Genomic DNA, 26,500 nt, shown 5'->3' on the forward strand with positions numbered 1-26,500 from the left:
TCAAGCACAAAATCATCTCCAAGCCGCACGGCACAATATGTTCTGGTCTGATGAGACCAAGTCAAAAGGTGTAAAAATCCCATCATGCCATGTTTGATGCTTAAATACAATGCCTTGTCCACACAGTGCAGCACGGTGGTGGTAGCATTTATCAAGGTGGAAGGAATCAGAAATAACTACAAGTAGCAGTGGTTTTTAGTGTGAAGCCTTCAGGGGTCTGCTAGTAAAGAGAAAATGAAAAGAAATTTCACCTTTCAGCATGACAACGACCCAAAGCCCACATCCTCATCAACACAGGAACAAGTTCACTACAAGCCAGAGCTCAGACACAATCACACAAAAAGTGTGTGAGGTGAACATACCATGAGCGAGCAGTGAACACGAGATACTCTTACTTTAGTTTCTACTGGAGCTCAGTAGAAGGTTTTAGAAGAAAGAAGAGGAAGAAATATCACCCTATAAGTCAAGCTGACGGACTTTTACACTGAGCTGTCGAATCAAACCACAAACTGCTCAACAGACTGCTAGTGTAGGGGTGTGAATACGTATGCAACCAGCTTATTCTGACTTCTGACATTGATCTCGGTTTCATTTTTTTTTTTACATCACAAAATCTCTTCATCACGAAGGAATAAAATGAATGGATTATTTAAATAATGCTAAACATTTACAAACAGAAAAATAGTCAGACATTTGTAAAATAAAATGATGTTTTTAATATAAACACATCTAAACAGGTTACAGTACTGTATATCAGATACACACACACACACACACACACACACACGGTTCTCCCTCCGTGTGTGACAGAGCTACACTGCCCCCATCTGTCTGTTCTAACACAGTTAAACTCAGTTATTCTCTCCATCAGTTCAGTTCTGTCTCTGAAATAAAATAGAATCTCAGCGTGACGACGGTTCAACTCTGTCTGATTAGAGCTTGGTGGGTGTTTTTTTTGTTTCATTTGGACGATGTTAACTCTCACTGCAGCACTTGGAACGTGTTGGAGTGTTGAAGTGGGCTCATTAAGAGGATCACACTTAGCCTTCAGGAAGCGTTCATTATAATGTAGAAACATGGCAGTGTCTCGTTCTCACACGAATAAAGAGGACCAGAAGCTGCAGTCGGGTGAAACGCCACCGATTCACAGCACTCTCAAGTCTTTATGGAAGAAACAGCAGTGTGTTTACTGGGAGACTAAAGATTTACACTAAACACCAGTTTGTCGACGTTTTTCAAGCTACTGTGTGGATGTTTGTGTTGATTTAACATTGTACACACAGGTCATTTTTTATCCACCGACTGAACACAGAAAAATCTTCACCTTTACTATGGACAGAGATCTCTAGCAATTTGTGTAGATGGTGTTTTCTAAAGGCTGTGTTTTATATAGAGGGTGTTTATTACAGACGACGTTAAGTATAGACAGTGATGAATATGGACAGTGGCTCCTAAAAACAGTGTTTACTATGGGGGTGTTTACTATAGATGGTGTTCGCTACAGACTGATTAATATGGGCAGTGTTTTGTATAGATGGTGTTTTATAAAAACTGTTTATTATTGACAGATTTTCTAAACATGGTGTTTTTACAGACGGTGTGTAACATAGACAGTGTTGAGTAAAGACAGTGTTTAACATAGACAGGGTTGAGTAAAGACAGTGTTTAACATAGACAGTGTTGAGTAAAGACGGTGTTTAACATAGACGGTGTTTAACATAGACAGTGTTGAGTAAAGACAGTGTTTAACATAGACAGTGTTGAGTAAAGACAGTGTTTAACATAGACAGTGTTGAGTAAAGACAGTGTTTAACATAGACAGTGTTGAGTAAAGACAGTGTTTAACATAGACAGTGTTGAGTAAAGACGGTGTTTAACATAGACGGTGTTTAACATAGACGGTGTTTAACATAGACAGTGTTGAGTAAAGACAGTGTTTAACATAGACAGTGTTGAGTAAAGGCAGTGTTTAACATAGACAGTGTTGAGTAAAGACGGTGTTTAACATAGACAGTGTTGAGTAAAGACGGTGTTTAACATAGACAGTGTTGAGTAAAGACAGTGTTTAACATAGACAGTGTTGAGTAAAGACGGTGTTTAACATAGACAGTGTTGAGTAAAGACGGTGTTTAACATAGACAGTGTTGAGTAAAGACAGTGTTTAACATAGACAGTGTTGAGTAAAGACAGTGTTGAGTAAAGACAGTGTTGAGTAAAGACAGTGATAATTTGATCATTATTCCCCTGCTCATTCAGCAGTGATGTGGTTTAGACTAAACTACAGTACGACTCGTTCACTATTAACAGCATGTCTAATCTCAGGCCTCCTGTCCGATCTCAGGCCTCCTGTCCGATCTCAGGCCTCCTGTCCGATCTCAGGCCTCCTGTCCGATCTCACAACACCAACTTTAATGTGGACAATTCAAATGACGCAAAATGAAGGAAGTAGATTAGCAAAAAAACACAGCTTTGCTTTACACACGTTTATGAATCTTTCGGCCAATCAAAGCATGCCTCACAGGTATGTGGGCGGAGCCTAAACACTCTGTGTAACAGGTATATATTCATTTTTGTCTGAAACTCATCTAAGCGCGGTGTATCGGATTAGCGGCGGTAGACGAGGACGCAGGTGGACACTGGAAGCTCAGTCGTTTTGTCTTTTGGAGCTTTCAGACAAATGATGGATGATGTTTTTATGTTTCTTATTGCAGGACAGAAGGTAAAGTCTTATTTCCAGTACAGTCATCTAATATTTTAAGATGAACTTCATATATCCTTGTCCATTTCAGCGCTCAAAAATAGCTGCCATGAAATTGTTTCATATAACACGCCGGGCTGCGTTTCCTCAAAACAGCCGTATTAACATTTCCTGAATCACTAAAAAAAAAGTATTGAAAACGGATTGCAACACTTCAGTGAAACTTTCCTGTGTCCTACTTATAGTTTAACTCTCTCACACCTGCTGAAATAGACCTTGTTATTTAATTCTAATTAGTAGAATTTACTTCCTGTGGGGGGGGCACGGTGGCTTAGTGGTTAGCACGTTCGCCTCACACCTCCAGGGTTGGGGGTTCGATTCCCACCTCCACCTTGTGTGTGTGGAGTTTGCATGTTCTCCCCGTGCCTCGGGGGTTTCCTCCGGGTACTCCGGTTTCCTCCCCCGGTCCAAAGACATGCATGGTAGGTTGATTGGCATCTCTGGAAAATTGTCTGTAGTGTGTGATTGTGTGAGTGAATGAGAGTGTGTGTGTGTGCCCTGTGATGGGTTGGCACTCCGTCCAGGGTGTATCCTGCCTTGATGCCCGATGACGCCTGAGATAGGCACAGGCTCCCCGTGACCCGAGGTAGTTCAGATAAGCGGTAGAAGATGAGTGAGTGAATGAGTGAGTGAGTGAGTGAGTGAGTGAGTGAGTGAGTGAGTACTTCCTGTGGGGAAGTCGTGACCTAATGGTTAGAGAGTCTGACTCCTAACCCTAAGGTTGTGGGTTCGAGTCTCGGGCTGGCAATACCACGACTGAGGTGCCCTTGAGCAAGGCACCGAACCCCCCCCAACTGCTCCCCGGGCGCCGCAGCATAAATGTCTGCCCACTGCTCCGGGTGTGTGTTCACTGCTGTGTGTGTGTGCACTTTGGATGGGTTAAACGCAGAGAAAGACTTCTGAGTGTGTCACCGTACTTAACCGTACGTCACGTCACTTATTTCAGTCTGTCTAATTATTCTAAATGATTTACTATACAGATACTACATATTATATTACTACTGAATTCAGTGTTTATTCTGTGAGCTCATGAGTTTCCGAAGTCCTGGTGATGTTCAAGCGGCTCTCCGGTACCACACGTACACCAGAGCTCCTCAAACACACGCCATCCGGTCACCCAGGATTATCGCCATCCTGGTTTATGTGGGTGAAGGAGGCGGTGAGAAATCCTCAAAAAAGATCTGAAAAAAGATTCAATCCAATTTTATTTGTTTAGCGCTTTTAACGGTGGACATTATCGCAAAGAAACTTTATAGAAATCTAAATATTCCGAATGAAAATGATCCTTAATGAGCAGGAGGTGAGGAGAAACCCCCTGAGATGATATGAGGATTAAACCTTGAGAGGAGCCAGAGTCAGAAGAGAACCTCCTCCTGATCTGAGTGACACCGGACAGTAAGATTATAAATATTACGGTATGGTGTATAGTCCGTGTATCTCAGGAGGCATCTCATGGCGTCTGTAAGCACGTCTGTGGATCGGTCCTGCAGTGCGAGCGCTGAGTGGAGCTTCATGTTGTAAACCCTCGTAAGTAGCAGATTATGAGAGCTGAGCAGCATATAAAGAAGAGATAAGTGAACTTGTGCCGTGTTTAATCTGCGGATTAACGATCCTCGAGGAGCATTAAAGCCTACTGCGTTCAGAATAGAAGCTTTGTTACAGTGCGGAGCAGGAAAATGTGCTCAGAGTTAAAAAAATGGACATGGACTGTGACCAGTATTCAGTGTGACATGGTACAATAAAGGGATAAAAAGCATCACCTGCTCTTTTCTTTTTTTTTTTATTGTAATCGCAAATTTCTGTAGTGTAAAAAATAATTAAATATATGTTGCCCTGCTTGACCACGAGACCCTGTCAATCCTGCTCTCTCTCTCTCTCTCTCTCTCTCTCTCTCTCTCTCTCTCTCTCCGCATCTGTCCCTCGGAGTGTGTTTCTGTCCCCAGCGTCCATCAGCCTGAGGACCCCGACCCCGTGTTAATGGTCAAATAGTGTTAGCAGTGAAGCTGAAGTGGATCATGTATAATGCAGACGCAGAAGATGAGAAAGCTTTTATTTCTACAGCATTAGTGTTTAATGTTCTTACAAGAGGGAGAGAGAAAGAGAGGGAGAGAGAGAGAGAGAGAGAGAGAGAGAGAGAGAGAGAGAAAGAGAGAGAGAGAGAGAGAGAGAGAGATTCCACTTAAAAAGAATATGTGAATTAGAGAAGAACAGAGTTAAGAGAGAGAGACAAAGACAAGGACAAAGAATGAGAGTGGGAGAGACAGACAGAGAGACTGTGGGAGAGAGAGGGAAAGAGAGAGAGAAAGCAGGCAGGAGGAGAATCATTTCATTTTTTCATGAACAGGAGAAAGTGTGAAATGTGGTCTGGTGTCAGAGGAACAGACAGAGAGGAAAGTGATCATGACTCCTTTTATTCTGTTCTACTTTCACTTATCTCTCTGATCAATCTCTCCTTTTTCACCAGCACAGATTCATTTGTACAGGAGGAGGAGGAGGAGGAGGAGGAGGAGGAGGAGAAGGTCTCTCACCATCCTGCTCTCACACTGACTCCTAACACCTCCTCCTCCTCCTCCTCCTCCTCCTCCTCCTCCTGTGTGCCAGTCTTCTCCACCTCACACCTGACACTGTGCATGAGACACATGGTACACTACAATGTCCTGCTCCCTCTCTCCATCATCCCTCTCTCCGTCACTATTCTCTCCGTCTCTCAACTATTCAGTTATAACTACATATAACTTTATAACTGCTAACTTTACAGTTTATTTAATAAAAAAGAAAGTAAAGGACAGAAAGTCATGAAAATGGGCAAGAGGCCAAAGATTTTTTCACACGTTCCCTTCACATTCACACATGTGGAGAGAGAGAGAGAGAGAGAGAGAGAGAGACAAAGAGAGAGAGACAAAGAGAGAGAGACAGAGAGAGAGAGACAGAGAGAGAGAGAGACAGAGAGAGAGAGAGAGAGAGAGAGAGAGAGAGAGTCATTATAAAACCCTTTGGTGTTAATTATAAGTGAAAGGACGTTCAGCTTGATTCTCATCACGTGTACTTTGAGCTAATTGTGCTTTAACCACACATCTGTTCCTCCGTCTTAAACACTGACTTCCAGCCTCCACACTACAGTTTGTTTGATTGAACAGAATTACAGACAAGAAGGTTTTTTTTTCTTTACAATTTGCTTCTTCACTCAATCCATCAGATGATAGACTGCAGCAGTGATAGGACAGAAGTGTGGACTTCCTGTAGACGACATCATCGCTAATCGTCATCATTAAACTGACCAATCAGACGATGAGATGCTGTAATGGTGTGTGAATAGGACTGGACTTTACTGGCCTTATCTCAGGACTCTGACTCTGACTCTGACTCGACTCCAGTGCAGGAAGTCAATCAAACATGAGTGTGTTTTCTGTCTGTGCGCTGAAGGACGCAGGTCTGTACGGAGCTCTGCAGCAGTGCCGTGTGATCCAGAGAGCAAAGAGAAGAAGAACATCTGCATGTGACACAAACGTGTTCCGACTTTATATAATTATCTAATCATTAATTTAGCCCCAGCTCTGTGTTCTCTGGGCCCGGATCATTTTGTTGATTTCTACACGCACTTAATTGGTTGAAAGTGTTCTTCAAGGTCGTTTTCAGCCCCACACACACACACACACACACACACACACCCTTGTTTTTTTTTCTTGTTTTTTGATTCGTTTAATTACGTGCAGTAGGAAACCAAGCAGAAAACGAATCAGGAGAAAATTTAGCTCTGATTCAGACCTAGCAAAGAGACTATTAGTGGCAAAAGTGCCATAAAATCCTCGTTAAAAAAGGATCCGCATCGATACCCAACGCTCAAGATTTTACTTCTGCTTCTTGTTGTTGTTGTTTATCCCCTCTGGCACAAAATAAATGACCCAGTGACAGTAGAATGAAATAAAGTACGATCCCGCATTGTATTAGAGCTCCAAAGTAAAGGATTCTTCTTCATCAGTGTCACAGAGACGCTTCAGCCTCAGAGAAAGAGACGGGGACCCGGAGACACGGGGACAAGAGGAATTAAAACGCATAGTCACTACAGGCCTTTACCTTCCTAAGCAATGGAGAGACTTAAACACACACTCGCTCTGGCATCATTTAATATCATCTGTTCTCATCTTTTATACCCCGTCGGCTTCTCCTGCATGAGAACTCGACATCTGAAATGTACTGAAGTCAGATAAGCTCTCAGTAACATCGGCAGTGCAGCCGTACAGCTAAAAGCAGCCATGTGACTACTGTAGCTAACCGTCGGCCATTTTAGATATCAGTCTTATGTAGCATCGACACGTTAGCGTGGCTAAAGTTACAACATCTAAACTCAGAAATCATGAACATCCAAAGTTTTAATGATTTACCCAAACAAAAGTTTGTGCGAGTGTTAAAGGTGTGTGTGCGCATGTTTTGTATTCAGATTGCGTATCTCTGACATCTGTGCTGCATCTCATTTCCCCGCAGGTGCGTTTGGAGTGGCCAACAGACTTGGCCATCAACCCCATGGATAACTCGATTTATGTGCTGGACAACAACGTTGTACTTCAGATCACGGAGAACCGACAGGTGCGCATCGTAGCGGGACGTCCCATGCACTGTCAGGTTCCAGGCATCGAGTACGCTCTGGGAAAACGTGCCATCCAGACCACCCTGGAGGGCGCCACCGCCATCGCCGTGTCCTTCAGCGGCGTGCTGTATATCGCCGAGAGCGACGAGAAGAAGATCAACCGAGTGAGACAGGTGAGCACAGACGGAGAGATCACGCACCTGGCGGGGGCGCCATCCGAGTGCGACTGCAAAAACGACGCCAACTGTGACTGCTACCTCACGGGAGATGGCTACGCTAAAGATGCTAGGCTAAATGCCCCATCCTCGCTGGTCGTTTCCCCTGATGGAACTCTTTACGTCGCCGATTTGGGCAACATCCGTATCCGAGCCATTTCACGAAACCGCCCTCCTCTGGCCTCGTCTGGATTTTATGAAGTGGCCTCTCCAGCAGCGCAGGAGCTCTACATATTCGATGTGAATGGTACGCACCAGCACACCTTGAGCCTCGTTACCGGGGACTACTTGTACAACTTCAGCTACAGCAACGAGGGTGATGTCACCGCCGTCGCTGACGGCAACGGCAACACCCTGCGTGTCCGCCGAGACCCGAACCGCATGCCCGTACGCCTAGTCGCCCCCGACAACCAGGTGATCTGGATCACCATCAGCACCAACGGAGGCCTGAAGACGCTGACGGCTCAGGGACAGGAGCTCACGCTCTTCACTTACCACGGCAACAGCGGCCTGCTCGCCACCAAGAGCACGCAGATTGGCTGGAGCACCTTCTACGAGTGAGTCAGGATGCTGCTCCACACACAGCTAACACAAGTCTACACACACTTCAGCCTGAACATTCAGAAACGTTAAAGTCACATCAGCTTACACAGAGAATTCAGGCCGTAAAAAACAACTTGTACAACTTTATACAACATCCAGGTAAATAAACAAAACTTCATAATGGACATAATCTAGAACCCAATGAAAGGTTAACACACTGCAGGAAAAAAACTAAAACATTAATAATAAAAAAATGTTTTTTATTCTGTACATTTTAGGCAAAACTTTTCAAAAATCTAAACTCTCCACATTGAACATGAAAAGAAATGAAATCATTTCAATCAGACGCTTAAAAAGTCAAACGTTCAACAGCGTCTGTTAACGACGACGACGATGTACAGAACGTTTGTGTTAAAACTCAAACACATTCAACATGAAACATTAAGAAATCCTGACTAATAACTTAAAAATGAAGCGTTTTGAACGTTTATAAGTTAGAACGTTATAAGTGACATATTAATACAAAAGAAGTTCAAACATTAAAAAGATATAAAAAAAAAAAATCTATATATTATAGGAATGAAACTTTCACATTGAACATTACAAGATTATGTGACAAACTTAAAAAAAGAAAACTTTTAATGTTAAATATTAATAAATGCTACAGTTTAAAGCATTTTAAGGATAAAAAAGCACACGGTCGACGCTTCCGTAGGGGGGACTGGTGTGTTTCTTCGCTCTCGGCATGTGCACCGGTGCATCATGGGATCAGATCCCACGCTGCGTTTGATTGGTCAGACAGGTCAGTGTTACAGCTGAATCTCAGCTCATAGACGTGTTGAATTTAGAGCTGGCTTTAGTTTGGTTCACCATGAAAGTGACATGGATTTGATTTTGTCGTGACTGAGTGGATATAAAATATCTAATAAAGCCTCGTAATTGAGGACATTTACAGTAATTACAGTAGAGACATGTGACTGGAATTCATTCATTCATTCATCTTCTACCGCTTATCCGAACTACCTCGGGTCACGGGGAGCCTGTGCCTATCTCAGGCGTCATCGGGCATCAAGGCAGGATACACCCTGGACAGAGTGCCAACCCATCACAGGGCACACACACATGTGACTGGAATGTGAACACTATTTAATGTTCATCTTCACTCCACACTTGGGTTCAGCGTTGTACCTGAAATGTGCTCCAATAAACCAGCACAGCTCCATCTCCAACTAAACACACACACACACACACACACACACACACACACATACTCGTGTAAGGAACTACATTATACCTCATAGTGCATTGTGATACTAGATTCACTCGTCATATATATTTTAGCTCTATCTACACGAGCAGACTGAAACGCACTGTAAAGTGGTGCCTCGTGCTGACTTTCCCGAACCGTACAGTTCTGTCTCTTCTCCTGCACTCGTTCTCTTCTGCTTTTGTTCAACTGAGCCCCAACCTTTAGCAATAAATTATACTCTGTGCCCACAAACATCATCTGAAAGTGTAAAATGACATTTATACTAAGCTTCGAAAGTATTTTGCGGTGCGTATACAATCCAGATGGACGCGTTCGATCCGAGCAGAAGAATCTATGAGTCTCTGGAAATAAACGTCAGCGGTCATAAATGAAAGATGTGAAGAGTCTGTAAAATCATCTGAATCTGGTCTCTGCTGCTCTCTCCATCTGCATTACAATGACATGGATTTATATCCAGCATGTGCTGTTTACATACAGAAAGAGAGAGAGAGAGAGTGAGAGAGCGCTTATATATTAGATGGTGGAGTGATTTTCTGGAAAGCGAGACTTCCCCAGAACATAAAAACATCTGTGCTGGAGTCCCGTATCAGCACTGATCAGTCTCTGCCTCGGAGCTTAAGAGGTTTGTGTCTCCTTGGTCTCTCTGGTCTTTAATAGACGATTCGGTGTGATATTTTTCATCCTCACAAAGCTCGGAAACTCTGTGATCCCATCTGATGTGTATTACACCGCCGTCATGGGATGTTCCGTTAAATCGGCTCGGTGTCCGTTTCAGAACATTCAGTGACTAGATGCAGCCACATGACAGCAAAAAACCTGCAGCTCTCAAAAAACTGTCATTTAATCCCGACATGCTCACCATGAGAAAGAAAGAAAAAGAAGAGGAGCTGCTGAATGGACCACATGGCCAAGAATATGTGAAATGTGTTCTTCTGCTCTAATATGAACACGGTGTGTGTGTGCGCGCGTGTGTGTGTGTGTGTGCACGTGCACATGTGTGTGTAGAATTAGATTAGACCCGTCACTGACAGACGGCGCTTTCTGGCTAGCTCTAGGTTATAAAACTAATCTCATTTTTAATGGTGCTTCATCTTTCAACAGCAGGATTTATTATTCACTGTGTTCAGGACATGCAGGAATTTCACTCAGCACATCAGCCAAAGCACACGCAACACACGTGCAAGAACATAGAAACTTCAAAAAAACACATTTATACATTAATCACACACACACACACACACACACACACGCGCACGTGTACAATATGGTGCAGTCTTATAGGAACCAAATGGACTCCTGCTGTAGTAGATTTCAGTAAATAAATTCAGTCAAAGATATTTAGTTAATCCTAACAATTCGTACAGTGTTCACCAGAAGATAATGTGTTTTCTAACTAAAGCTGACACCTGACAGGTAGAAAATAATAACTTCCTGTATAGACCAGTGATGCAAATTCTTTTTTCAGGGGAAAGTAGATAATGTGCACGCAAAAAGTTGTCAGGCGTCACCGTATAACATCGTCGACTTATTTGCATATTAATTGAGGCGTCATGTTTATTTGCATATCGGAAAGAGTTCCTGGGAGAAGAAAGTTACTGAAAGACGCTCAGTAATTACAATAATAGTCTGGACACAGTGGTGTTCAGTGACGAGTGGTCAGGAACGATGGTGTTCAGTGACGAGTGGTCAGGAACGATGGTGTTCAGTGATGAGTGGTCAGGAACGTTGGTGTTCAGTGATTAGTGGTCAGGAACGTTGGTGTTCAGTGATTAGTGGTCAGGAAAGATGGTGTTCAGTGACGAGTGGTCAGGAACGATGGTGTTCAGTGATGAGTGGTCAGGAACGTTGGTGTTCAGTGATTAGTGGTCAGGAACGTTGGTGTTCAGTGATTAGTGGTCAGGAAAGATGGTGTTCAGTGACGAGTGGTCAGGAACGATGGTGTTCAGTGACGAGTAGTCAGGAACAATGGTGATTAGTGATTAGTGATTATTGTGGATTGGTGCTAGCGGATTTCTGTGTGTTTTTCAGCTACGACAGTGAGGGAAGACTGACGAACGTCACCTTCCCTACAGGAGTTATCACCAGTCTGATCGAGGAGATGGACCGAGCGCTCACGGTGGACATCGAGACTTCAGGAAGAGACGATGATGTCAGCATTACCACTAACCTCTCTTCCATCGACTCGTTCTACACACTCGTACAAGGTAATAACAGATCCCTGCCATCTGCTTTAACTTTAAATCACCGAGGCTATAAACAGTGGTTCCCTCGCCAGCATCTCTTTAGCGTCTCCATGTTAATAAGACAAATTCGCAGCTTTTCATCAACATTACACAGAAACAACAAAGAAACGTAATCTCCTGAAGATTTGAGGAAACTTACAGTTACTGGAGGCTCCTTCCATACATTACACAGTAGGGCTGGGCGATACGGCTGAAAACTGTATCGCGATATCAGTGTTTCATATCGGTCGATATCGATAATTATTGATATATTTTATGACCCGTTTAAAATAAGGACCAGGAGAAAAATATATTACATTTAAACCTTTTTATTTTAAACTTAACCTTCCTCTGATCATAATCCCCTGTTATTAAGACAGAAATGTCAACAAGCAGGAAAACTCTAATAATTATAATGTAAACATAAGTCTAAAGTCACAATGAACACTTAACTGTTATCTCTTAACATTTAAGGTGCAACCAAACGTGATACTGTTACATTATTGGCTATTAGCATGTCACTCCCTACGTTGCTAGGTTACCAGAGTGCGAGTGCCTTTGTTAATGCAACCAAACTTGCTTCGCAACCTCTGTTTTCTTCGGACTCAGAATAAAAAATATCGAACGTTTTATCGAACACATTTTTTTATTGATATCGATCACGTGTCTATCGCGATACGTATCGTTATCGTTTTATCGCCCAGCCCTACTACACAGACATCACCTCTGAATGAGCTGTTACTATAGAAATAAGCACATAAGCAGGAACTTGGGATCTGTCTGACAGCTGGAACTTCTGCTGATCTGTGAAGTGACAGGAATATAGAGAGCATCTGGTCAGTCAGAGCCCAGAGCTCCACAGCGCTGTGGTATAAGACAGAGACGTGTTTTTGGTGGAAAGGATGCAGAGCCGCTGTTGTACATTCATGACACGCAACCTCTTTATTCTGATCTAATCTAACAGATCAGTTGAGGAACAGTTATCAGGTGGGCTACGACAGCTCTATGAGGGTTATTTACGCCAACGGCATGGACTCACACTACCAGACCGAGCCTCACATCCTGGCGGGAGCAGCCAACCCTACTGTGGCCCGGAGGAACATGAGCCTGCCGGGAGAAAACGGCCAGAACCTGGTGGAGTGGAGATTCAGGAAAGAGCAGACCAGAGGCAAGGTCATAGTGTTCGGACGCAAGCTGAGGGTGAGCTCGACTTTTCAAACTGCACTCAGGAAGCTAACACACAACACACACTCACGTGTTACTGACTTAACAAAACTAGCATAATATTCACATTCCTATGTGTGTTTAGATTTTTGGCTCATTTATGTGAAGTGAAAAGAAAGGAAGGTATTTAACCTACCTGCAGAAAAGCAAACAGCTTTTTATGTTTGTTTACTGTTGTGAAGGTCACATAGTGGAGCTGTGATGTGTGCTAGAAACTGTAAAGTCAGTCTTTTGACTGATCCCTTCAGGTATTTCCATCTTTCTGGCTTCTTTCATTAAGCTGCAAGGTTTAGAAAGTACAGCGAAGGTCTAGTAAGTGTTCTATGTATAAAACAGATAAAGGTCATTTATTTCTCTTTCCAAGTGCAGTGTTTGATCCAGTTAGCTCAAGCATCTCTCATGATTTTGTGCCAGTGTCTCAGAGTAATTTAGTAAAAAATACTCAATATTCCAAAATAATTGACGGTAATAAAGATGACGCGACCGTGCACTGAATCTCGTACTCATCCGTATCCCGCGTTGTTTTATTCTGTATAAAAGGTGAACGGAAGGAACCTGCTGTCGGTGGATTACGACCGGACTCTGAAGACAGAGAAGATTTATGACGACCACCGTAAATTCCTGCTGAAGATTGTGTATGACGCGGCGGGTCACCCGACACTGTGGGTTCCCAGCAGTAAACTCATGTCCGTGAACCTGACCTACTCCAGCAGCGGCCAAGTGACGAGCATCCAGCGAGGGGCGACTGTGGAGCGGGTGGAGTACGACAGTCAGGGACGCATCGTCTCCAGAACCTTCGCTGATGGCAAGTCATGGAGCTACACTTACCTGGACAAGGTGAGGAGCCCAAACTGTAAAACAGTAATGATTAGATGATGAACATCATGGGGATGTTAGAAAAAATAAAATGTAAATGTTAAATAATTCCAATGAAATGCTGAATGATATGAAAGGCTAGTCTATTTAAAAAAAAAGCAAGGTGATTATTAGGAAAATATCCTGTAGTCATTATCCCAAGAGACATTAACTGTGATTTATTTATTCAGATAAATGATTATTTTGATCAATTTTGTTAATTATGCATTTGTTTAGAAGATAGAAATGAAAATATGTTAAATAAAAAGAAAATGATGTGGAGTGTGGAGTAGAGTCAGCTTAGTGCAGTTAGAAATAAATAAATCTTATTGTGTACTTTAAAAATAAATAAATAAATAAATAAATAAATAAATAAATAAATAGCACTTAATATTGTTGTTTTATCGACAAAAGGTATTATTATTATTATTATTTTATTTTTATTATTATTATTATTATTATTATTATTATTATTATTATTATTATTATTATTATTATTATTATTATTATGTTTATTATTACGATTATTATTATTAGTATTATTATTATTATTACTATTACTATTATTTTTTTAATTATTATTATTATTATTATTATTATTATTATTATTATTATTATTATTATTATCATTATTATTATTTTTATTGTTATTACTATTATTATTATCAATAATTAATAATAATAATTCATGCATCAATAATCAGTTTAAAAATGTCAAACAAAGTTAACTTGAAAAAGATTGTAGTTTTCGTATTTAATAAATAACAGTACGATGAAATGATCATGGAGGACATTTCAGTGCTTTGTATCAGACTGGACGTTAAACCGATTCGCTGCAATAACAATGTTTCAGTGTAAAATTAACGTTAAACCAACACGAAACACTAGCTGTGAAAATCCTGAACCATGGAGGAGAAAGTGTTCAGTCACCTTCTAGTGCTGATAAAGTTTATCTCTGAAGTTGATGCTGGGTCGTGTAAGTTCAGGAACACACTCGTTTGTAGTCAGCAGTCTCCATCTGAGCTTTGACTGGAACTCCCTGTGACCACAGAGCTCAGCTGGAGATTTATCAGAGGTGCTGACTTCTTAATTTCCCTCTAAGGATTCAAAGGACACACTAATAGTCCTGTGCCAGCTTCCCAAAATAACAGCCAAAGGAAAAATGTGTTTTGTAGGACAAAGACCTGGATGTACGGCACGTTTGTGACTTGTCTTTGAATTATTGAGACTTTGTGGATACTAGTGTTTGCCGTGGAGAGAGGAGAAGAAGGAGAAAAAGAAGAAATAAAAGGATGTTTGTGCGAGGGACGGCTTTAGGAGTGTTGTAAAGAAAGACTTATGGGTAAAAAAAAAACGAGGCTCAAGGGAAAAGACGGGGTTTAAAGACCAAAGAAAGAAAGAACAGAGAAGAAGGTAGAGGAGGGGTTAAGTTTGTGAAAACTCACAGAGAAAGTTCACAAGTTCAGACTTTACTGATTTTTTTCATTTGAATAAACATTATTTATCGTGTGTGTGTGTGTGTGTGTGTGTGTACTTTTGTCATTTTATTAGCTTTTTTATTACAGTGGCGCAGCCTGAGGGTCCACAAAAAAAAAAATAAAAAAATAAAAATAAAGAAAATTATTTATTATTATTCTGACTTTTTTTCGATTTTTGTATGAAAGCTATTTAAAAAATCTTTATTGAGATTATTATTATTGCTCGTCCTGTCCATGTTGTTCCTGCGTGCATAGGGATGTGGTAGCCTAGTGGTTAAGGTGTTGGGCTACCAATCGGAAGGTTGTGAGTTCGATTCCTACGTCCACCAGTCTGCCACTGCTGGGCCCCTGAGCAAGGCCCTTAACCTTCAGTTGCTCAGTTGTATTATAATGTAAGTCGCTCTGGATAAGGGCGTCTGCTAAATGCTGTAAATGATCCTGTTCTATGTATATTTTAACCACTGAATTCCGTTTATTTTTAGTCCTTTTTTTAAAAGAATTTTTAGAGTGAATTATAGAGTTAGAATGATTGACTCCTAACAGCTGTTCTTCCTTTAATGCTCTTCACCACACAGCTGCACGCGTGCAAACCAAAACCTTACAGATGTGATTTTTCCAGTGCGAAAGTCTTCTACCTCATTATTAAATTAATGGCTCTGAGCCTGGAAGGAGTAGACTATAAATTTAGTTAGGCTGATCGATACATGTAGAGGTTAATCAATAGCTCGTTAGGCTTGTGCTCGTTACACACACCGGCCAGGATTTATAGTAGCGTGATGAGGTTTGGGTAAAAAGCAAGCTTGGTAAACTTTAAGACGTTAGTTGTGTTTCTTTCTTCTACCAGGTTCCTGTTAGTATTCAGTATCGTGGTCACTACAGAGTCTGTGGGGGTTTTTACAGCTGGTCACTTCATGTGTTTTCTGTGATCCGATAGCTATCCGATGGTAAAAAGACCAGGTCTAAATTCCCTCCGAAACGTTTCAGAGACGGATATAAATCCGATGGTTCAAACCCCTTCAGGAGGTGGTCTGGGACGCGTTTCAGATGAAACCGGACAGGTGTAAATGAATGTGGTTGTTCAAGCTACATACATCAGCGCTATACTCCTCCCAAACGGAAGTACGTCACTCGCAGGTGACTCACGAGTCGTGCATCGCGCCAGAAACAAATAAATGTAAACGCTGGTTTTTTGTAGCATAACCGTCATAACGGGTTTTTACGTCTTCTTTTTGATTGCGTTCTGAAAACCGCACAAACCAAAGTGTGTTCCGTTTGAATTACCCCGGAAATGAGGTAAAATATATTAGCATTTTGGGCGGGAGTAGAAAGATCGGATCGATATCCGATTCGCCGAGACGCATTTATGTGGCCTAATGTAAATGGAACAGTTTTAACAAATCAGATAGATATCGGATCAGAGACAACACATGAAGTGACCAGGTGTAAAAAGACCCTGTGAGTTTAAACATCAACATTTTTGTGTGAAGGAAATACAAATCCAGAAACACTGCTAGTGCCTGAGGACGCTAAATAACATCAACCAAATATAATTTGACATGAATATCGGAAGAAAAATCCCTGGCAGCTTTTTCGCTGTTATTTTTTTTTTTTTTTGTACTTTCACAGCAGAGCATGAATTGAGGAGATTTAAAAAAAAAAAAAAAGGCAAGATAAATGATGTCGGGAGTTTTGTTGTTGGCTTTGTGTAGCAGGCCATACAGCTAGACTCACTTATTTATCATTGCTATTTATGCTGTCCATCAAAACCCCCACAAACCGGCTCCGAATAAACATGAGACCTCTTTCGATCACAGATCACAGCCGAGTTGCTGAGTAGGTGGTTTCAGCATACATCAGACGCTTATTAAAGATTCTGTTTGCGGTTGTGAAAAAAATATAAATAAAAAATGGCGACTTCTCAACCACAAGAGCATCAGGCTTATCCGCTACAATATGTTGAGAGGGTTATTACCTGCTGCTTCACTAAGTGATTATGATTTTCACCCAAGCTTACTTTATGAGATAAGTGCAGAGGCAAAGGCCAGTAATTTCAGAACACTTCAGAATTATGCATCCAAGCGTATTAAAATGTGCTGCGTTTAGAAAATGAGGACTCAAAGAGACCTCAATTAAACGAGGAAATCAGCACTGGAACTGCATGTTAATACCTGTCTTTGCACACGCTTTGCATTTTAAACACTCGTTAGAATAATTAATTGCTTATTTCCTTCATTTCCAGTCCATGGTGCTGCTGCTCCACAGCCAGAGACAGTACATCTTCGACTTCGACCTACAAGACAGGCTCTCTGCCATTACCATGCCCAGTGTGGCGCGTCACACCATGGAGACGATCCGATCTATCGGCTACTACCGCAACATCTATCACCCGCCCGAGAGCAACGCCTCGGTCACTGTGGACTACAGCGAGGACGGCCAGCTCCTTCGTGTGGCACACTTGGGCACCGGACGCCGCATCCTCTATAAGTACAGAAGGCAGAACAAGATCTCAGAGATCCTGTATGACAGCACACGCGTGAGTTTCACGTACGATGAGACAGCTGGTGTCTTGAAGACGGTGAACTTGCAGAGTGAAGGTTTTATCTGCTCCATCCGTTATCGTCAGATTGGCCCGCTAGTGGACAGACAGATCTTCCGATTTAGTGAGGACGGCATGGTCAATGCACGCTTTGACTACTCTTACGATAACAGCTTCCGGGTCACGAGCATGCAAGGAGTCATCAACGAGACGCCACTACCCATCGACCTCTACCAGTTTGATGACATCTCAGGCAAAGTGGAACAGTTTGGCAAGTTTGGTGTAATCTATTATGATATTAATCAGATCATCTCTACGGCAGTCATGACATACACTAAGCACTTTGATGTCCACGGCCGTATCAAGGAGATTCAATACGAGATCTTTCGATCCCTCATGTACTGGATAACCATACAGTATGACAACATGGGCCGTGTCACCAAACGCGAGATCAAGATCGGACCTTTTGCTAACACCACCAAATACAGCTACGAGTACGATGTGGACGGCCAACTACAGACCGTTTACTTGAACGAGAAGATGATGTGGCGCTACAGCTATGATCTTAATGGCAATCTTCACTTGCTTAACCCGGGTAACAGTGCTCGGCTCACGCCGCTCCGTTACGACCTTCGAGATCGCATCACGCGCCTCGGTGACGTACAGTACCGGATGGATGAAGATGGATTCCTGAGGCAGAGAGGCACTGAGATCTTTGAGTACAACTCCAAAGGCCTGCTGGTAAGAGTCCACAGCAAGGCCAATGGTTGGACTATCCAGTATCGCTATGATGGACTTGGGAGGCGACTGGCTTCCCGTAACAGCCTTGGTCAGCACCTTCAGTTCTTCTATGCTGATCTGAACTACCCTACACGCATCACCCATGTCTACAACCATTCCAGCTCAGAAATCACCTCGCTCTACTACGACCTGCAGGGCCACCTTTTTGCCATGGAGATTAGCAGTGGCGAGGAGTTCTACATTGCTTGTGACAACACTGGCACTCCACTAGCTGTCTTTAGCAGTAATGGGCTACTACTTAAGCAGGTTCAATATACTGCTTACGGAGAGATCTACTTTGACTCCAACCCTGACTTTCAGCTGGCAATTGGGTTCCACGGAGGATTGTACGACCCACTTACAAGGCTCCTTCATTTTGGAGAAAGAGACTATGACATTCCTGCTGGCCGCTGGACCACCCCAGATATTAGCACCTGGACCAGAGTGGGAAAAGATCCTGCCCCCTTTAACCTATACATGTTTCGTAACAATAACCCTATTAGCAAAGTGCACGATGTCAAAGAGTATGTTACAGGTAAGGACAAGTATGATTTTTTTTTTCCTCTGACCTCCATCTGTTGTTGTAGCTTAGCTGTCTATCTTGCTTAGGCACATTAAATTGAATGCTCATTTGGATTTTAAAAAAATTAAATGTCAAATGTCTGTCTCTAGATGTCAACATCTGGCTGGTAACGTTCGGCTTCCACCTTCACAATGCTATCCCCGGATTCCCGATTCCTAAATTTGACCTCACACAGCCCTCACTGGAGATGAGAAAGAGTCAGCTCTGGGACGACCTTCCGGTATTTACAGCCTGCCATATTCTTTTATCATCACTGCTTTTGTTTGTTCTTGGAAGTCAAACAAGTGAAAATCCTATTCATTAGACTTGAGTTTACTACACTTGATTTAACCCGTCAGCTAATTAACAAGTCTTTCAAGATTTTAATTAGATGTGTAAAGCCAACAGAGCTTAGGCCCTCCAGGATCTCGCTTTGACACCTTTTCTACACTTTTGCACTCCATTTTTCTCTAGCTTCCATAGTTAGAAAGTGTTACTTGGACCTGTTAGTTTTTTAAGATTCACAAGCAGAGACTCAGAATGGCAAGAGGAAGTTAAATCTTTAGAGCTAAACAAGAATTTAATGTGCAGTATGTGGAGTTAATTACGGTCCCACTATCCACTCGAACGTATCACAGGCCATGATAAGCAGTCCAAAATATTTGTTGTTAAATAACTTTGTTTTTATTTGTTTTTTTTGTTAGCTTTAACAGAACATTCTCATGTTCACACAAACCCCTGTGATTATGTTTGCTTTAGAAACCTGTGTTTAAAATGATTTTGCCTTTATACAGTATGTACTTCAGGCAGCCATTATAGAGAAAGAACTCTTGTCACTTTTTGCCTTCTTCCCCTGTAAGTGTTTATTTCCTGTGATTGCAGGCCATCTCAGGCGTCCAGGAGGAAGTAACACGTCAGGCCAAGGCGTTCTTATCCTTCGAGAGGATGCCAGAAATCCAGTTTAGTCGCCGGCGCTCTGCAAGGGATAAACCCTGGCTGTGGTTTGCCACCGTCAAGTCGTTGATTGGTAAAGGCGTGATGCTTGCGATCACCAGCAAAGGCCAAGTGGCCACAAATGCACTGAACATTGCTAACGAAGACTGTATCAAGGTAGCAGCAGTACTGAACAACGCCTTCTACCTGGAAGACCTGCACTTTACAATTGAGGGTCGTGACACGCATTACTTCATCAAGACCAGCCTTCCTGAAAGTGACCTGGGGGCTTTACGGCTGACGAGTGGGCGCCGCAGCTTGGAGAACGGTGTAAATGTGACCGTGTCCCAGTCTACCACAGTGGTTAACGGGCGTACACGACGCTTCGCAGACGTCGAGCTCCAGTACGGCTCGCTGGCGCTGCATGTACGCTATGGCATGACGCTTGATGAGGAAAAGGCACGAGTGCTGGAGCAGGCCCGACAAAGAGCGCTGGCAAGTGCGTGGCAAAGAGAACAGCAAAGGGTTCGAGAGGGAGAGGAAGGTGCCAGGCTCTGGACCGAAGGTGAGAAACGCCAACTGCTGAGCTCAGGAAAGGTTCTGGGCTATGACGGCTACTACATGCTCTCTGTTGAGCAGTACCCCGAACTAGCCGACAGCGCCAATAACATCCAGTTCTTGCGGCAGAGCGAGATCGGGAAGAGGTAACAGCCGACTGCACAGCGATGCGTTAGCTGGGAAGAAGTAACAACAGACTGCACTGTGCCTAGCTGCCTGTCGTTTACCATGTAGAAAAGACCTGAGATGAGCTCTGTAACCAACACATCTCACCCTCTGCAGCATCGAAATGAACTCTTTTTAAAAGCACTCAATAAGAACATATAGTTAAAAACTGCTTTAGCTAGGTAGAGCTAACAGACTGCTACTTAGCTGACAGTTTGCTCAGACCGAAGAGAGAAAGAAAGTGAAGAAATGACTCAATCGCTCAGTACCGCCTCAGTTGCCTCACACTCTGTTACCCCAATACCCCTATCTATACTGAATATACTCACAGATAGCCCCAACACAGGGTAGACAGAAGCTGCCTCTCTCTGTTTCCGTGTACAAAAACCTTGAGACAAGTTGCTCCATAAACCATGTTTCTTCACGCTGCAGCATTGGATGGATGGATGGATGGGAATTCTCTCTGAAGGACTCTTCATAAAATTTTTAAAAACTCTTCGATCTGAATCTTTTTTGTGCTTTTTTTTGTAAAAAATTCTTACAGATGGTACGCTTAAAGGATTAAAAAATAGAAGAAAAGAAGGAATGTGTTTACAAAACCACTGCACTTGGCTAACGGACTAACGTGTACAGAGCCTCTGGGTCGCATCTCTCACTCTGAAAGTTCTTCTTGTTATCAGTATAAAAAAAAGTTTTGTGGATGTTTTGGGTACCGAGACGTGCAGCCGTGAGCCGTGAGAACTGAACCGGCACATGATTCTTTACTGCTTCGCTTTCTTTTAAGGACTCTGTTACGATTCAAGTATTCAGTCGAGTCTGCGTGTTCAATGTCATTGCTGAACCAGCTGGCGGATGTAGAGTAGAGAGCAAAACAAAACTAAAAAGTATATATCATAACTGGCCTGTCTTTTGACAAGAGATGTGAGAGTACCTTTATGGGTTTTTTAAACGTAAAAAAAAAAATTCCACTTATCCGTACATCAATATTAGTCTCAGAGAAAGTAATTTATGTACAGTGTTTATACATACAAAAAAAAAAACCCCAAAAAAATAAAACCTTAAAAATATTGATTTCTTTTTTCCGTCTTGTCATGCATTACTGTTTACACTTCATGAAGTTTAATATTTGATCTTATCAGAATTTATGGTAATGCTAATCGAAATAAAATCAGCTGTACTATCTCATTACTCTCTGCATTTTCATCTCTTTCTGATTGTTTTGCACACTTCTCTTTCTGTTTGTTTGTTTGTTTGTTTGTTTGTTTGTTTGTTTAGCTCTTGGCTGGTTTAGTTGGTCGGCTGAGAATCCGCGTAACGTCTGAGGTGATGACTGCAGTTTAAAACAGCCTTTAGATATTAGTTAGTAAAAAAGCAGACAGGATTCTGTTGGAACGCTTACAGACGTGTTTGTCTTGTTAATAGTGAGATTCTAATCAGTACTGTACTAATTCTGTTTGGATCAAATTCTGTTTAATCGCGTGTGGATTAAAACTAGTCGCCGCGTGCAGATGTTTAACGACACAAACTGAATCTGAGCACTGAACGTGAGAAAAGCAGCAAAAACTGAGCGTCTCACTGTAAACTCTTTTGTGCTGAAGTGAAGGATTGTGGGTGAAAAACTGAAGATCGGTCAAGAGTGTGTTTTGCGCTTGCCTTCATTCACGTACTGTACGTCGTCTCACGGCTGAAAACGTTTTAGTTTGGATCGAAATGTATTATCGCTACAAAGTGGACTTCTGAGGCCTTTTACATAAAAAAAATAAAAGAAAAGAAAATAAAAAAATAAAAAAGAGAGGGAACGCACTGCTCTTTTAGGGTTGTTTTTCTTTTTGTACGGCGAAGCCTATTTTTCTATTAATATGTGAATGCAAAGGCATCTAAAATGAAACGCGGTGTTCTCGGAGGTTTGGGAGCTACTAATCCTTTCTGATGGCTGTGGGTTTTGTCCAAGCGCTGTGCGTTTGGCTGCTCTGATCTGAGACTCAATAAACTCCTGTCCTGATTTGACAATCCACTTCTCGCCATAAAACGCTAGCGCCGGGCGACGCGCCGGCTTTGTGACCCTCTGGTAGTTAAGAGAAGATAAATACAGCTACATTCTGAGCACGCCTAAACACCGCACGCCATTTCATTGGCACTTAACGTGAGACGCACTTATGGAGGCCGTGGTGTTAGCGAAGAAGGAGCGCTAGAGAAAAGGAAACATGAACCAGGTTTTAGCTTCGCCATTTGTTGCATGCGTATAATGTAAAACTGCTTATCTGAAACCACTTCAACACTGTAAAGGTCATTTTCAGAAGTCGGGTGTTTGAACGCACTGCTTTGATGGATTATTTACTGTATCTGCTTCTACTCCAGCTCATTATGTAAGCCATTTCTCAGATTTAGACTGCAGATGTGTGTGAAATGTACTGAATGTTTTCTTTCTCCATCTCGCTCCGCTCTGTCCCGCAGGTCTGTACGGCCTCGTGCAGGCGTGTCAAAGTTTTAAAGAGGATGTTAAAAAAAAAAAAAAAAAAAAAAAAAAAAAGGAAAAGTGTGCATTCAGCTTTGTTTATATGCATTTATTACTGTTTTGTTTGTTTTTTTTTTGGATTGTTTTTGTTTGGTTGGTTTTTGTACTATAATCCACAGCAGAGGTTAGCGGCGGTGCGTCAGAGGCGACTCGGCTGTGATGAACTACCAACAAGCTTCGTGTTTCTCTTTGTTTTTTCACAACAGATCTTTGGAATTTTTTTTTTATTTTTTTATTTTTAAAAAGTCTTGAGTGCAACTAAGAGCCTGGATACGCATTACTGTAAAAAAAAAACAAACAAAAGAAAGCGGTGTGATGCAGCGTTCAGGCAGCGGGTGTCGAGCCCAATCTAAATTTCAGTCTGATGACACGTTTTACTGCCGCAGCAGAAATCCTGGGCTGGTGTGTGATTTATTAACTACTGAATGCAGCAGTGTGGATGAAACACGACAGCAGTAACGTGTATCCAGGCCTTTAAGTGCAGTTGTAAACTAATCTGCAGTAGGTCCATGCTGGATCCATTCCATCTTTACTTTGCAACATGTTAAAGCTCCACAGTCACCAATCATTTCAATAAAAACCTAATAGTCCAAGTGTTTGTGCTCTGTTTATTTCCATCAGCACACACAACACACACACAACACACACACAACACACACACACACAACACACACACAACACACACACACAACACACACACACAACACACACACAACACACACACACACAACACACACACAACACACACACACAACACACACACAACACACACACACACACACACACACACACACACACAACACACACACACACACACAACACACACACAACACACACACACAACACACACACAACACACACACACACACACACACACACAACACACACACACAACACACACACACAACACACACAACACACACACAGCACACACACAACACACACACACAGCACACACACACAACACACACAGCATACACAAAACACACACTCACACACAACACACACACAACACACACACACACACACACACAACACACACACTCACACACACACAGCACACACACACAACACACACACAGCACACACACATACATAACACACACACACAACACACACAGCACACACACACAACACACACACACAGCACACACATACATAACACACACACAGCACACACACATAGCACACACACACACATAGCACACATAGCACACACACACAGAACACACACACAGCAGACACACACACAGCACACACACACAACACACAGCACACACACACAGCACACACATACATAACACACACAACAGCACACACATACATAACACACACACAGCACACACACACATAGCACACACACAGCACACACACCACACACACAGCACACACACATAGCACACATAGCACACACACAGCACACACACAGAACACACACACAGCAGACACACACACACACAGCACACACACACAACACACAGCACACACACACAGCACACACACAGCACACACACACACACACAGCACACACAAACACACACACAGCACTCACAGCACAAACACACACACACAACACACACACACACAGCACACAAACACTCACACAGCACACACAACACACTCCGGCTTCATGATGTGTAGTTCAGTGCCGCTTCACGCTCATACCATGAAGATCCTCTAAAGACAGAGCAGGTTGTGGGACATCAGATAACCACAGACTGAGCTTTAGGTGATGATACTGAGATGTTTCACCGTCCGTTAGCAGATTTCATATTAGCATATTAGCAGATTTCTGGCTGTGCTGTAAGTTTCCTGTCATCCTGATGTTGTATTTTAGATGAGTGTCACAGTGGCACTGAATCTCTCAGCGGTGCAGAAACACAGATGTTGAATTACAGCCACACACTTCTATTATGATCAGACAGAATCAGACTGAATGTAAAACTGACTTGATGTGCAAACTCTTTTGCTAACAGGGAAACGCTCACGCTAATCAAAACATTTAGCGCTGAGTCGCTTACTTTATTCCTTTAAAGCGACTGAGTTCTGTGAGAGTGTCAGCTGCTGAAAGAGCAGAAGGTCTAACACTAGTCTACAGATGGGTCAGGAGTTATTACACTTGTTTTAAACACAAAGCCATAAAAACAGCTTTACAGGAATCTTGATATGAAGTTAGGCTTCTTTAGGATCCTTTTCACAAACACCACTGAACACACTGCCTGGGGATGTGGTAGCCTAGTGGTTAAGGTGTTGGGCTACAAATCGGAAGGTTGTGATTCCTCTGTCCACCAAGCTGCCACTGCTGGGCCCCTGAGCAAGGCCCTTAACCCTTAATTGCTCAGGTGTATAAAAATGTAAGTCTCTCTGGATAAGGGCGTCTGCTAAATGCTGTAAATGAAGTCATGTTGTTTATTCTTCAGGTTTAATCCTGATGACGTGGAGCTCAGAAATCAACCAATCAGCCGCTCGCACGTATAAACACAATCACAAGCTCATGTAGTGGTGCGGAAAAAAAACAAAGAAAGACGTTTCAATATATTTTTTAAAATCATTGATTTTGTCCTTTTATAAAAGACATCTAATGACTTAGATTATTCAGAGCGTCTTAGATCGGACACTTCATTTATAGCTCGTCTTTTAATGTCAGAACGTCTTCTGCTCTATTTTATAAAATAAAAGTGTAGAGTAAGACATCCGGATAAATCTGTTAATGGACGTTAACTACATTCCTGTCTAAAGGATTGGGAGCTTTGCAGCTTGATGTGTCATTAGATCATGTTGTGTGTGTGAAGCTTGAAATGGGAATGTGTTAGATAAGAGGAAGTTGATCAGACTGAAGGAGGAAACAGCAGCGTCGTGTCGTGTCTCGTCCCGTTAGCATAAACTTTAATGCGAATTTGTTTGATTTACAAGCGTGACTGAGAAACACAAGAGTGAGACGTGCTCTGGTCTCTGGATGATATGCACGAAACACAGCACAGTGATGACGCTTTGCATCATGGGAGAAAATCCGTCATGTAGCAAGGAGTTAGCGGTTAAACTGATTCTCTTTTGTGTTTACTTTTAAATGCAAAATAAGCAATAAAAAATCTAATTATAATTTTATACTGTATAAGACCCAGTCTGATGAATCTTATATTAGGTCATTAATTAATGTGCATTATAATTATAAATATTATTATTAGTATTATTGTTATTATAAATATAATAATTTTATTAGTATTATTGTTATTATAGATATTATAATTATATTATTATTATTATTGCTATTATAAATATTATAATTATCTTATTATTGTTA

General features: G+C 42.1%; 1 protein-coding gene across 8 annotated transcripts in view; it reads left to right on the plus strand.

The window, feature by feature from the left end:
- Positions 1-23,792, plus strand: part of tenm3 (teneurin transmembrane protein 3) — a 355,350-nt gene extending 331,558 nt beyond the window's left edge. For all 8 annotated transcript variants that reach the window (XM_060873214.1, XM_060873217.1, XM_060873218.1 and 5 more), the window contains 7 exons: positions 7,241-8,115; positions 11,400-11,575; positions 12,558-12,793; positions 13,358-13,654; positions 17,390-19,001; positions 19,139-19,269; positions 19,911-23,792. In XM_060873214.1, the coding sequence (XP_060729197.1) occupies positions 7,241-8,115; positions 11,400-11,575; positions 12,558-12,793; positions 13,358-13,654; positions 17,390-19,001; positions 19,139-19,269; positions 19,911-20,669 (4,086 nt within the window). In that variant the 3' untranslated portion in view covers positions 20,670-23,792. The remainder of the gene's footprint in view (positions 1-7,240; positions 8,116-11,399; positions 11,576-12,557; positions 12,794-13,357; positions 13,655-17,389; positions 19,002-19,138; positions 19,270-19,910) is intronic.
- Positions 23,793-26,500: the final 2,708 nt, after the last annotated feature.

The sequence above is a fragment of the Tachysurus vachellii genome, chromosome 6 (assembly GCF_030014155.1).
Source record: "Tachysurus vachellii isolate PV-2020 chromosome 6, HZAU_Pvac_v1, whole genome shotgun sequence".
NCBI lineage: Eukaryota > Metazoa > Chordata > Actinopteri > Siluriformes > Bagridae > Tachysurus > Tachysurus vachellii.